Genomic DNA, 14,191 nt, shown 5'->3' with positions numbered 1-14,191 from the left:
AGCTTCAAAATGTAAGTTTTACTTCCTCTGCCCTCCCCGCCCAGACAAGCAAAGCATCAGCCATCAACACATCAGTCAATGAGCCTAGGGGCTACAAATACAGGCAAAAGCATCATACATAGCTTCTAGAGGCAGAGGCTCTTATAGAACATTAAGCTCAACCCCACAAGGTGGTCGGCTTGTACTCTTCTTCGGCTAGAGCTTGGAACGCCAAAAATCCTGCACAACGTGCTCAGCATATTGAGGCTTTGGCCCAGGCCGCCTGCTTGACATACTTCACCAAGGCAATAGAGACCTGGCAGAAGGCATCAGCGTGCTTCACGGATGAAAGCACATGTGCCACAGGGGCCCATGGGAAATCTGCATGCCCACTCACAACGTCCCATGGGCAAATGGAGACAGCTGACCGTGTCCTCCCACCCCTCAACTCACCTATCGAGCCCATGGGACATGGCTGCTTCGCCACCTGGCCCTGCCGAGTCCGAGACCACATAATATCGCGGGCTTCCATGGGGTCACAGCTCTCCGCGCCGGCCGGTGGCAGCTGGGAGGAGGCGGGTGGGAGGTGCGTGGTCATTTCATCGGGGATGTCGGCCATGGGCGATGGCGTACTGGTGCTCCTGTTCCTCCTGCCTGAGGCCGAGGTGGTGGTGGGACGGCCAGTGCTGCTGGTGGCCACCCGTGGCGTGGTGCTGGCGGTGGTGCTCCCCGGGCCCAGAGCCCCCGATGTTGATACTCCTGAAATAAAGGCAGAGTTGATTAAAGAGAAGAAGGAAAAAAAGGGATGCAAGCCTACATCCCGAGGACGTCCTCTCTGCTGACTATGGTGGCCTGGAGGGTGTAGTTGGAGCTACAACTAATGCAAGGCTTGCTGCACAGCCACCTTTCAGAGAGAAGCTGGAGCACACAGCGAGAGAAGCACACAGGGGGGTAATGACTGCTGGAGCATAACCGATTTTCCAAAAGCACTAGCATCTGATGAAAATAAAGCAGCATTTTATGCCCTCACCATTTTTCTTCTTGGCATTTTAATGTAAAAATCTTATTTTCCATCTTTTAGGGAACACCTAGCACAGAAGTGCTTTTAATTTTTTAGTGTTGCTGAAGACCCAGCTGGTTTGGGTAGAAAAACATTTTCCACGGTGTAATAAAAAAAAAAAAAAAAACCACACAAAAAAACCCACACCACAAATCCATCCTCGAAACAGCAGTGCACAGAGGGATGAATGCAAGGCTGTTCTCCGGAGCTAGCCCTTCCTTTTTTCTCAGCTTCATGCCTTGCTGTCTCTTTCCAACGGCAGCGCTTGGCTCTCGAGCTGCAGGCCACGTGGCATATGCAAAGACACACCTCAGCCCAGCCGAATCCTCGAGAGTTTAATGCTCAACAGGCTATTTCATTTAAAACCTGCGATGAGCGGTCGAGCAGCAAGAGGTGGAAACCTGCTTTAGAAATGCATTCACCTATCCTACAGCTTGCAGTAGCTGCGCTAAGTACTGTGTGTGGTGAATATTGAGGGATGCCCACCCTATAATTACATTAGTTTGCCTCCTATTTAGACCAAGGTTCTTGCAAAGATTGGAATTTCGCGTGGATTTCTTTATGGCTTGACCTGAAATCTCAGGTGGGGAAACTGAGACCGGCCTTCAGTTGCTCCCTCATCACCCCTGATAGAAGTGTACAGCTTGTGAAGAAGCCTGCTTCTCCCGTCTTCTTCGCCTCTCACAAAGATAAGCACCCTCCTGCTTCTCTCAACACAACACTTTTACTCCAATTAAATGCCAGATATTCACAATTGCCACCTCAATCCCTGCCTGGAGAAACACTGGGGCTGTCTGGGAAAGGCAGGTAAGAAGGCTATATGAACAGGTTTGTCTGATACCATCCTCTCTTTAATTCCCATGCCACAACATCTCCCTACCATCCCACTTCTTCCAGCATCCCAAAACCCTTCAGAATCACAGTTGCTCCATGTCCAGCAACATGTATTGGAGTTTCTACGTGAAAGACAGACATGTGTGAACTCCAGCCTAGCTAGAAATTAAAATTAAATGTGCGAATCACCCTGTCACCCCGAGGAGCAGCCTCTTAACTACCCAGCTGTAGGAGCAGGCTCATCCTGCAAGCTCCTGAGAGCAGAGACTCTAGAGGAGTGCTCTCCTCTAGGTCCAGTGAAGCAGACCACACTCAGTATTTGTGCAATATGAGTGATTGCACAAGTGATATTGCCATCATTGGAGTTCATTCAAGTCAACCTACTTCAAGCAGAGAGATGCCTGCCTTTAGTGCAAAATAGGAGCTTTTCCATTCTGAAAGGTGTTTTTCTTTTTTTTTTGTTATTTAAGTAATTTAAGCCCATGGTGCTGTGAGCAATTCTCCTGCTCCAGAGCAATAAATAACATGGCAGTTGAAGCACACGCTTGCTCTGGTTTTAGGTAATTTTACTCCAAGCCTGAGACATCCTCTCCTCAACCTTTAAAACTCAACAGCATCATAAACATAATTTTCTGAGGGATCAGTATTTTTCAAGAAAGTGTTCAGTTTAAAAATCCGAGCTCTACCGTTTCTCAGCAAATGGGATTATCTTCTTCCCCCGGTCTCCAAAAAGGTGAGCAATAGCGCAACAGGCACTAAACCACCTGAGCACCAGGACACTGATCTGAAATCAGGTCTCCCGAGCTCATTGATCAAATTTTCCAGCCTTCTCGTGCCACCTCCCTTCCACTATGAGCTCTGAGCTTGAATGAACTCAAAAAAAATACAATACAAAATTCTGCAGTCATTGACAGATTTCTTCAGCTCAAAGCTGTGCTAGATCACCAAGCAACGATTTCCATCTGACGTTACAGGAAGGATTAAAACTTGTAGAGAACTGTGGCAAACATTATCTGTTTTTACTACAGCAGCTCTTGCCACGAATACGTATTTTATTTCTTCATAATAACGATTAGCCCGGTAGACAACAACTTGCAGAAAATTTCCCATTTACTCATGTAATAACAAGTTATTTTGCATTTGCAAAATGACCTATGCTGTGCACTACAGGCGGAGAGGTACCGAGCAGACACAGCAGATGCAGTTTCAAAGCCAAAACTAGCAAACGCCCTTTAAAATAATTCTTACAGTAATTTGTGAGCATATAGAAACATATACTGAGCACCCAGGAGCTCCCCTTGATCCACACACAGGGGTGCTGCATTTTTGCGCCTAATTTTCATTGACAATCATTGAATATCTCATGGCGTGTTGTCTTTGGAATGGCTCTGGCAAGTTTACTGTAGCAGCTAGGCACAAGGGAAGTAATGGCATTTTCCTTTAGCCATAAAAAAATGAGACGTTTTATCTTTCACAAACTCCTTGGCAATAGCATCAAAATCTCTTTCAGGGCTTGTTCTTCCAACTTTTTTCTTTAACTGGGTTTCCTTGCTGCTTTTCAAAATAAGCACCTCCACTGTTTACACAGGACAAATTATAAGAAGACACAAAAGGGCTGCCTCGAAGCGGCCTAACGGAGTGAGATGGATGGGACACCACTGAACTCAGTTCAAAGGTCTGATTATTCAACGAGTCAATTTGGTAATGAGCTCCAGTGAACATGATCACCATGCTAACACCACCCAGTTTCACCGGCCCCAGGCAGCACCGCTTGCCGATTTTGCTCACACAACTGGGTGCTTTAAAACAAAGTTAATTGGTAAGAAGGAAAAGAACAAGAGATCAGGGTCATTTACATATAAATGATTCTCAAATCCAAGCAAAACCACGAAGAGACTGCAACCTGTGCAAAATTACCTAAATCCTACAGCACAGAACAGAGATCAAACCTCCAGATTAACTCAGACTGCCAATAAACTGTGAATTTTTAACTCACTGTTAAAAAAAAGCAGCACTGCACCATCGCTTTAACAGAAGGATTCTTCTGATAATACTTCATGATACAATCTTTGCTCACAGACAAGCAGTAACCTTTAAAAATCATCAATGCCATTACAACTAGAAATGTATAATCTTGATTCTTTTACTTTTACTACTTGTTTTTACCATGTGTTGCCATATCAAGAGTGTAAATACAGCTTTTGGGTAAGACTCAGTTTTTACTCCTAGGTTTCAAATCCAAGACTTCGATCCCACAAAGCACAGCGCTGAGATAGGTATTTTCACAGCGCTCCCAAGAAAGCAAACTGCAGCTGTGGAAACACTTCTTCTCCAGAAACCCCCCAAAGTGATACTTCACTTTTTTCTTCCCTGCTTTATCTAGAGAGCTGGCACCAATAGCAGAAGACTAAGTTTCACCATCATTCAGACTAGAGCTGCCGCTATTAAAAAAACCCCAAAACACTTCCAGCATCCACAGGGGAGTAATCGCAACTCCCAGAGGAGCCTCACTCTACTCCTGGCATGTTGACTACCAAGAAAAAGAAATTGTTAGGTGTTTTTCCTTCTTGCTTTCATTTCACAACCTTTACAGAGAGCTCAGGCCTCTGGAGGAGGAATTTTGCTTGACTGAAGGCAAATCATGGGAAGAATTTGCTCAGAGGGAAAAATCTTAAATAAATAAGGTGTCCCCCCCCATTTCCTTCTTTTCCCCTTTCCTGGCATATCAAGAGAAGTGCACAACTGGCCTAGAACCAGCGCTTTGTATCTGCCACCAGGAAAACCCAGTACACATGTCATCTCACCTCACCGTCCGCCCTGCTCACCTCCTCCTGGTGCTCCCAGACATGGGAAACTGCTTTGACTCTGACTAGAGTTCTCCTATCACAAAAGCAGCTTTGATCGCAAGCAAGACTGTTCGTGATCACTACCAGGCTACCTTGTCTCTCATTTTTTTCTTCTGGCACCTAAGTATCCAGCCTATGACCTGGTGTCCTCAATAACTGAAAATACGTTTTAAGAGATGTCATGTCCCATGAATGAAGATAACCGGGTGCCCCTCGAGCAGAAATTGCAGACGAGATTTCCTGGGTGAGGTTTGCCGGCTTTTGCTAGGTAACAGATGACAGAAGACATCCGTCAAGCCCTCCCCCAGGGGTTGCAATCCAAAGGTTGAGGCTGATGGCTATGTGCTACAAGCCAGTATTCACTCATGTAATGGGAAGGAGAGGCCGCACTCCAAGTTTCATGTGCAAGGTCCAAGCAAACTATAATGACTTCACTCTCCATCGAGTTTTGCATTCCCAAGCCTGACGCTCAAGCAGATGTGCCAGGGAGCCGGCGGCCAAGAGCTGGTACCTGCTCCCCGCACTGCAGCTGCTGCAATGCTCAAGCAACCGAAGTACAACAAAGCCAAGGCATTCAACATCTTTGGGAGGATACAGCAACCCAAGTGCCCTCTTGAGCACGTCTGGACTGCGTTCACAATTATTTACACGTGTTGCTGCCGCACTGAGACAAATGGAGCATTGCTTGTTTCTGAACGGCTGCGAGAAACACAAAATCTGAAGGTTCTTCACTCCCTCCCTCTCTGCTAGTTTTGTCCTTTTTGTATTTGGCAACCACATCCTTTGCTTACAGCATCCCCTTTTATCATTTCTTCTTATACTGAAAGATATTGCAAGTTGTATTTACATAGCAAATAAGAAGGTTTAGGCATGTCTTGAAAGAAGCAGCACAAAAAAACCCAAACCTAATACAGCTGGACGATTATATCACAGCTGTTTTTCTCTTCCCTATCACATAAATGTATCTTATGGGAATTAGCTTTCTTCAGGCATTTTCAAATGCATTTCGGAACGTTTCTTCTGAAACTCCCTGGAAAAAAAAATATTTGAAAATAAATATAATCCTATTTTCTTTTGCCTTTTTTTTTTTTTTTGTGTATGTGGCTTTTCACGGAACTCCCTGTAAGGTGACAGAAAAGGATGACTGAAGTCAAGGAGCACCTAGGTTGAGCCTTGCACACCTGGTACCTTCCCTAAGAGCTGTATAAGCAGGTATCCATCAAACCAGTCACTAATTATACTGAGTCCACACTGCAAAAGACATCACCCTGCAAAACTATCTCATGTGGGATGTCTGCTGGAAGACCAAAAGCCACATGCCGGTGCCACCCAGGAGCTGGAGAATCAACAAGGTGAGATTAGCCCCTAAATTATGTTCAGCTCCTTCCACGTGTTTGAGAGAAACTATGATTTATTTTTACTGCAGGCGAAGGCCAAGCAGGCCTCACATCAAACATCTGAACAGCTCTCCCCTGTGCTCGTGCATGCCGTTATTTGGGGAAGCTGAGCCAGAGTCGTGTGTGAACATAAAAGTTCACAGGCTGCTTTTGGAGGGGTTGAGGTTGTGTTTTTTGTTGTTGGAGCTTTATGGAGTGAGAGTGACAAAAGGCTTGCAAAAAACATAGGTGGGAAGAAAAGATTAGATATGCGATGGCCCCAGAGTGTTCAACACAACCCGTTGTCTTCAACAACACAACTGCATGTAGTCCCGCGCCCCAAAAAATCATACAAAGTATGATACATAGATACACAGCTCTTCTTTTTCCTACCATCTGAAATAGCAGAGGAGGAGGACGTTGCATCTGAGAGAAGAAAGGTCCATTTCCTTGTGGACTGATGCCAAATGGAAAAACCATTTCTGGATATTTTTTTTCTACCTCTTCCAGTTGGGAATCAGTTTTCGTGCCCGAGGCTACCCTGCCCACATGTGACTATTCTGCTGGGCCTGGGCAGATGCTGCGATGGATATGGGCCAGATGTTGAGTTCCCTGTAGTAGGAGGAAACCTACAGCTGTGGTCCAAGACATGGTGCAATGTTTCAATGCACTTCAAGCTGGAATCACTTAACACGCTGGGTTTTTTTCCTCTGAATCTCTGTTTGAGCATTTAACATTAAACAACAAAGAATGAGAACTGAACTGTGCAAAATCATCGCAACAGGCTCAAGCCCAGTCAATCTGCCCCAACTCTTCCTTTCTCGCTGCACCACAACTCTCAGAAAAACAATTAATACATTCAAAGCAGTCACCACATGGGACCAATTTCCAACAGGCAAAAAACTTGTCTACCAAAGCCCTTTTGAATCAAAACTTAACATTTCTGACAATGATCAACTGTTCATTACACACACCGGATTGCTACGGAAAGGTTGTTTCATCAAAAACATTCTAACTGTTACTGCAAACTTCCAGGTTTTGCCTGAAAAAAAAAGAACCCAAACAGCAGCCTGGCCGGGTTTTTTTTTTTTGTGAAATATCAACTTTTATGTTTTTGTGGGGGCTTTTTGTGTGTGTGTGTGTGTGTGTGTGTGAGTGCTTAATATTTTTTCTGGCTCCCAAAAGCTCTTCGTGTCAGGTTCCTAATGTAGTTGCATTTGAATAAAAGCAGCTACTTTCTTCTTTTCTTCTTTTCCTCTCTGACCAATTCTTCTCCAAGAAATGACTGGATCCCACTTAAAATGTGTAACTTCAGAGACATCAGACAATGTTTTAACTGTCATAAGCACGGGGTTACAGCGCATCAGCATATCTAGCAGTACTAGGAAATTAAATGGCACAGGAGCATCAGCTGTTGCCTTCGCCATCGTCCTCTTCTATCAGGAGACAATTCCTAAAGTCTTAGCCTTGTTTTCCTACCCAGGACCTCTGCCAAATCCACCTTCGTGAACCTCTCGTACCCTTTGTCGCCCATCCAAAGAGGGCATTGATGCCATATTGCTCTTTCCAGACTTTGCAACAGATTCTGAATGTTCAGGCAGAAATTTGACTGCACTGCTGTGCGCAAGACATAAAAATTGAGCATTTTTTCAACATCATGCTGTAATGCTTTGAGAAATGCAGAAATGCAGATGAACTATGCCCACAGGAGGCCTGGTAAACAGGAAAAGATTACAGAAGAGATGATCTAATAGAGAGTAGATCAGGATTTATTATAAATGAACTAATCTAATAGGTTTAAGAGTTCGGTTCAAGAGATATTTTTAGTATTTTTAGGCAATCTAGCTTCAAATCGCTCTAGTTCTCAAAAATACTGTCAAATGTGGTTGCAGTTATTTTGAATTTCTGGATTTGAACGTATAAAATCCGACTACTTTTTTTTTTTTTTTCAGTCCACATGCTATTTCACACAGGGCAGGGGGGGAGAGGGGGGAACCACACAATCTCTTTTAAGGGCGTACCAGCTGCATATTATTACTGAATGTATGGAGTGAACTTCTAACCTCTTAAACAATCTCTGTCCCCTGGCGTGATTCACATCCATCAGAGCCAGTGGTGCAGATCTCATGCACTGTCTTCCAACCTGAATCCTTCATACTCTATTAAAGAGAAGCCCGGTAGGAATTCCCCAGTATCCCATTGTTAGAGAAATCACTTTTGATTTCAATAACAGGTGCTGTCAGTTTTTCATTCAGACCATGTTAGAGTGCAAACACGTGAGCACTATGCTTACAGCTTCAAGAGATTTACCGGAGGCTGAGACCGCTAGGTTTGGTTTGTTGGCGTTTTTTGTGTTTTGTTTTTTTTTTTTTTTACCTTCTAATTAAAACACGTGTATGTTTTATCCATGGAAGCTGAAACGTACCTTTCAGTTTCTGTGCAGAACAAGCTCATGCATAGCTACTAAGAGGGAAAAACAATTTTTCAGGTCCGTTTGGCAACAGATGTTGCTTCATCTAATGTGTGTTTCTTGCCTTTTGCCTGCACTTCTGCATCTTTAATTGAACAACTTGCATGCGCTCTGCAGAAGCAGTGCCAGATGGAGCCGGTCCTTCTCCAGCAGTTCTCCACCTCTGCATTTGCGATGAATGGAAGCAAGTGCAGGAGTCATAAAATGACTATTCACGCCCTAGCATTTTCTGATCTATTCAATCAACACGACAAGTGCTTCCGAGGGCCAAAGGCAGTCAGCTTATATCACTATCTGAAACATTTCTTCAGTTGCAAGCTACAAACACAACTTTAATAAGAGAAAACTATCATCTTCAAATGGTCTCTGTTCATCTGCATGTATAATATCTCCAATCTAGATGTTAGTCAGCAAGATGGCCAATTGCATTCGGATAAATGCCTTGGACTCTTTTAAACATGCCATAATCTGACTGTGAAATGGCTAGATGGTTGCTTTCCAATTTGTGAAATGGTTCAAATGCTGTAAATAAAAAAGAAATTGGACAGCTTTCAAAAGGACAGATTAGACTTTTCAATTCTCAGTGATTTGGTGCTTCCAAGCTATACTCCTGTGATCTCCGTATTAATATTTAAAACCTGATTGTGTTATGCTGTTATCGTGAGGAAGAGGGCATAGTACAACCAAACCCAAGGAGACAACACACTGCAACTACAAGAAATCAGCTCCCTGGCCCCACAGTACACGTGTGCAAGAGGCGTGGGGCAGAGGTGGGTGGAAAGTTGCCTTGCCCAGCTTCCTCTTGTCTGGTTTGGCAGATTAAAATCACAAAGGCTGCTTTTTGTGTTTACTGTGCACCTCCCCTTACACTGCGTGTGCCGTCCCTTCATCCCAGCTGCCCTGAGGCTCAGGATTTGAGGTCCCTCCTGGTTTCGTGTACCTTTGCTGGGCTTCCAAATCAGCCCCGATGCCCAGTGTTTTAAGTGCAAACACACTCTGTGAGTGGGCTGGCCGGCTGAAATCAAAAAGAGGAAACGGAATAAAATGCAAAATATCAAGGGTGTAGTTAGGGTTGCTTATAGCCTTCTTTCTCTAACTAGTGTAAGGATTGACTTTACTAGCGTGCAGGTCATTCTGCATTCCCATACATGAATAGGAGACACGAAGGCAGGGCCTGCTGTCTGTGCAGTAGGTGTACTGTACTTTTAGCATCCTCTAGAGCAACAGGAATGATAAACTTGCCAGCAAAAGCTCAACTTTTGTCTTTGACCAAACCCATCCATTTTCTCCTCTTGCTACAACGCACTGGCTATTTCAAATCTGATTCAAAAAAACAAATCCTTCTCCAAAGCTGCCAAAGTGATTTCTCCTTACAGGGCACTGGCTCCTCCACTTAGTCTCTGACTGCATTGCCTTCTATGTTATTTATTTATTCTATTTATTCTTCCTCCTACAAGAAAACCAGCCTAAACTATGGAGAGAGCTGACCATTGAAACGAGCAGAAATAGGGAAATGCTGAGAAAGGCTGTCTTTTCTCATCCTTTGAGCATGCTCTGGTGCACCTTGGATGTGCTGTCAAGACCCCTCCTGTAAATCAGAGGGCAGGCACAGCCTCGGCCTCTCAGCCACATCTCATTTTGCAGCTCAGATTAGCTCAACCCTCTCCCCAAACTTGCCAGCAGTTTGCTTTCTTCCCCTGGAGTGACAAGATGGAAAGGAGGGTGGGGTAACAGAAAAAAAAAATAATAAAAAAATCACATAAGCCTATCTAAGAAGCTGACAAAACTCCATTGTAAGAATATCAATACTCAGCTACTTTCAGAAATAAAACAGTTTCCCTGAAAAAGCATAAAACACTGTTTAGCTCCCTTCCAAAACTCTTTATTACTTATCTAGAAACGTCAATATTTTGTAAAGCTCAATTCTAATAGCTGTATTCATGTTGGCTCAGCGATCTGCCCAGATAATGCTTAACTACAGGACTGGCATCTAAATTTTTTTTCTAGATATCTGATATTCTGTGGAAGGCTTTAACAACGAGAACATCATTATTATTACAAAAACCACATTTGCTTCAGTGAAGCAGATTTATAACAAATAAACAAACTGTGCAATATACAGAGCGTTTTAAGGTGAAACACTTTCAAGAATATCCCGTTTTCATACTGGACTTCCGTATTTATGGACACAGGCAACTTGGTACACTACCAAGTCCATGGTGATGTCCTAACAAGCCTGATGTGCAAGCATCCCTCACCCATGTCCCAGAAGCTATGTTTTGGCTGAGGCAGGACATTGGGGTGTTGGTAGTGATGCTGAATACGTACTCACATGCCTCAGCATCTCAAGGAGATGGCAAAGATCTCCAGCCTGAAGGCTCCAGGGCTGAAGACATTGCCATGGCTAGTCATCTCAGTTGAAAAGTCACAGCAGAAGGCTGAATGGTAGGAAGGAACAGCATCGAAAAGTCTGAAAAGGAGGTTTAACCTAACTTGTTTGGCTCTGCACCGCTAAGGGCTACCAGCTCTCACGTAGTCAGCTTTGACTGAGAAGTAGTTTCAAACTCTTACCCCAAGGCTGATGACAAGATGACAATACATAAGCCCAAGGTGGAAAAACCTTCAAACGCTGATTTCTAGCTTTACATCTGTCAGCTTTCAGATTATTCTTGTTAATGGCTAGTTCAAACCAGCACACTGCAACGTAAGCATGTTTCTTCTTGTGAAGCGGAAGAATATACCCATTGACCTTGTAGGACTTTGAATTGGGCCCACAGAAGAGAAAGACATAAAAAAAACCTACAAGAAAGTGAATAGTAGTGCTGAAAAGCAATATATTTTAGGTTGAAGCTGTATGCCTGCCTCCCCAGGTTCGGCACATGGTTTTGCATGTAGTCAGGTGCTAAAGTTTATGTGCCATGGGGAATTACTGGTCCAAACCAGAGGCATCAAATGCACAGAGGAACACCCGTGCTGCTGTGCCAGAATAGGGATTTTCCATAATGTCCTCTTGACCTGGAAGCCTAAACTCCACCTCATCCACTTGGGCTACCAACAAAGGCATTGTGGATCCCCAGGAGCATCAGCAGAATCTGAGCAAGTTGGAAAATGTTAAAGAAAAGCAGATATGATGACGCAGAAATGAAAAAAGTCAATTGTATCCTTAAGAGATTTTTAAGCTGTGTAATCTCCTTGCCTTTATATAATACATACACCCATAATATTAAGTACCTGATGTCACTGCAAAGTATAAACGTGATACTTTGAACAAAAGAATCATGTCTCTCATAAGGAAAAAAAGAAAAGATACATATATTCAACATGTGAAAAAAGTGGAGAGAGAGGAGAGACAAGAGAAAGTCTGACCTGGTCAAATGCACATATCTTAAAAAATATACCTACTGTCTAGCTAAATGTGAATGTTTCTTCATATGACTTCACGATTCAAAAGCATAACAAAAAAAAACAAGAAAGAAAAAAAAAGAGTCAAGCAATTTGTATCTGATTCTGAAATACAGCAGAGACCCTTATATATACTACTTTAAGTATAGGATAAAACTACTGCTTCAACACAGGGCTAACGAGCTGCTGTATGCCTCTATCACACAGTCTAAATCCCATTTTACAGCTCTCACAGGTAACATAAAATAAATGCACAAGTCTACAGTGATTATTAATTTTCCCCCTCTTCCGTGTCAAACATGTTGAAATGTTTTTGTTTTGTAAATATTGTACAGAAGACCATTTAGTACATGTGTTGAAACCTGCAATGTTATTAGCCTTGAGCCTTTCATATTGCGTGCATGCATCAAGAACTTTCATCAATTTGCAGGGAAGACGTGTATTAGTTTTTCTAGTCATTGCAGTGCTTTACAGGTACTGAAAACCTCAAAATCCCTAATATTTTACATTATCGAGCCAGAATTCTCATTTTATAATAACGCTAACCCAAAATCCAGCTCACTTATGTCATCAAAAGCAACTCTTCTTCCATTATCTTAAATGTAAATGAGAAAAACCATGCAGCTGAGGCAGACAGAATAATTTATAATGAGAGGAAATCTGTCAGGCCAGGAATACTAAAAAAAACAGAGCACAACACTGAACTCATTTGGAATTGAAGAAAATAACAGACTTTCTAGTATGGTAGTCAGGCTCGAGATGGGAAGGGATAGACCCCAGTGGTCAGTACTAAGCACATCGAGAAATGTTTGAACCTTCAAATCAATATTAGACAATTATTTTTTTTTTTAAGAGGCTAGAGCCTGACTGACCACTCATCAGAGACACAGGGTTCCTTGGCATGCCTACCTGGAGCTGCTCAGCGAAATAGAAATTACAAGTGTAAGCACTACAGTGGCAAGCGTCTCGCCTGCTCTATTCAGCTGCTGCAGAGATTGTTCTAAGGCAGAGAAAAATATGACTGCTTAAAGAGAGAGAAAAAGAGAAGGATTTGATTCAAGAATCTGAGTCAGCTAGTCTATGGACAGGAAAAGGTAGCATCAAAAGCCGTTCAATTTGCCCAAGACCTAACGTGCTCTTTGGAGGTGCTTCACAACTCTGCCAACAGCAGGAGCCTGCACACTCCTGCAACACCATCACATTTACTATATCAACATTTCCATGACCAAGCCTCAGCTGGAAATCGTGCCACCCAACAGCAGGCAACTTCTGACTTTGTCTCCTGAAAAATGAAGTGTCTCTTACAGCAAATCTCTGGGGCACAAAAGAAACTGCAAGCTTCTCAACTATTTGCTCTCCTTTCCTTGGGATGTTTAGTTGGTGCTGAGAAAGGCTTAAGCCTTTCCATGGATAACCAGAAAATCCAGAGCTACAGTATAGATGCTAAGAACAGACTGGTGGGGAGAGGCAGGGGAAAACTCCACCCCAACCAGGTAACGCAATGTCCTTATTTCCTTCTCCTCCTGCAGAGGACATCATTCCTCACAGTCCACAACACACTCCTGGGAGGTGCCGAGATGTGCCCAGGATTACAGCAAAACAAGAGGCGGATGGGGAAGGCTTTGATCCTCCTGTGTTATTGTATGAGGAAATTACTGGCTAATGCAAAAGAACGAGCCCTTCTCTCGACCCAGGTTATTCCCCAAGGAATCTCTGTCTGCAAAGTCTGAAGCTCCGACAAGGTATTGGACTGAAGGGACCACTCTTCCCATCTTCTGCGCCAAGCTCAGCATGCCCACAGTACATTTCTGAATACAACATACAACTCCCTAATGCTCTTGGCAGCAGTCACTCGTACAAGGTCAGTCCCCCTGGCCTACGAGATGCCTCTCCAAATTAAGCTGTTATTTTCCCTTATTAAACTTCATATTTGAGCTAAAACAGTGACACTGATTCAGTTAAACCATCGCTGTCTGCAGCTCTTGTTCAGGGCAGAGCGCACAGAAATCTCATAGAGACCGAGATGCCTGGTCAAACAGACTCCAATGAGGCAACGGGTTGTAACTAAGGGAAATGCAACTTTATTTCAGCAACATGCATCATTTCCAGCTCCAGGGGCAGCAACGCGAATTATGTTCCCCAGCTGAGGTTTTGTCTTCAGAAATAGCAAAGCGTATCCAGTACTGAAGAGACTCAAGAGTATCTGTAAGAGCAGCCTGCAAGA

General features: G+C 43.5%; 1 protein-coding gene across 20 annotated transcripts in view; it reads right to left on the bottom strand.

Moving 5' to 3' along the window:
- The window catches only part of ADGRL3 (adhesion G protein-coupled receptor L3), a 529,084-nt gene that overhangs the window by 112,750 nt on the left and 402,143 nt on the right, over positions 1-14,191 (bottom strand). For all 20 annotated transcript variants that reach the window (XR_012587320.1, XM_074589233.1, XM_074589236.1 and 17 more), the window contains one exon: positions 433-738. Coding sequence is in view for 19 of the 20 variants with exons in the window: in XM_074589233.1 (XP_074445334.1) it covers positions 433-738 (306 nt within the window). In the remaining variant the exon portion in view is untranslated. The remainder of the gene's footprint in view (positions 1-432; positions 739-14,191) is intronic.

This window comes from Larus michahellis, chromosome 5 (assembly GCF_964199755.1).
Source record: "Larus michahellis chromosome 5, bLarMic1.1, whole genome shotgun sequence".
NCBI lineage: Eukaryota > Metazoa > Chordata > Aves > Charadriiformes > Laridae > Larus > Larus michahellis.
Note: the sequence above shows the minus strand (reverse complement) of the source record. Positions and strands in the feature narration are given on the sequence as shown.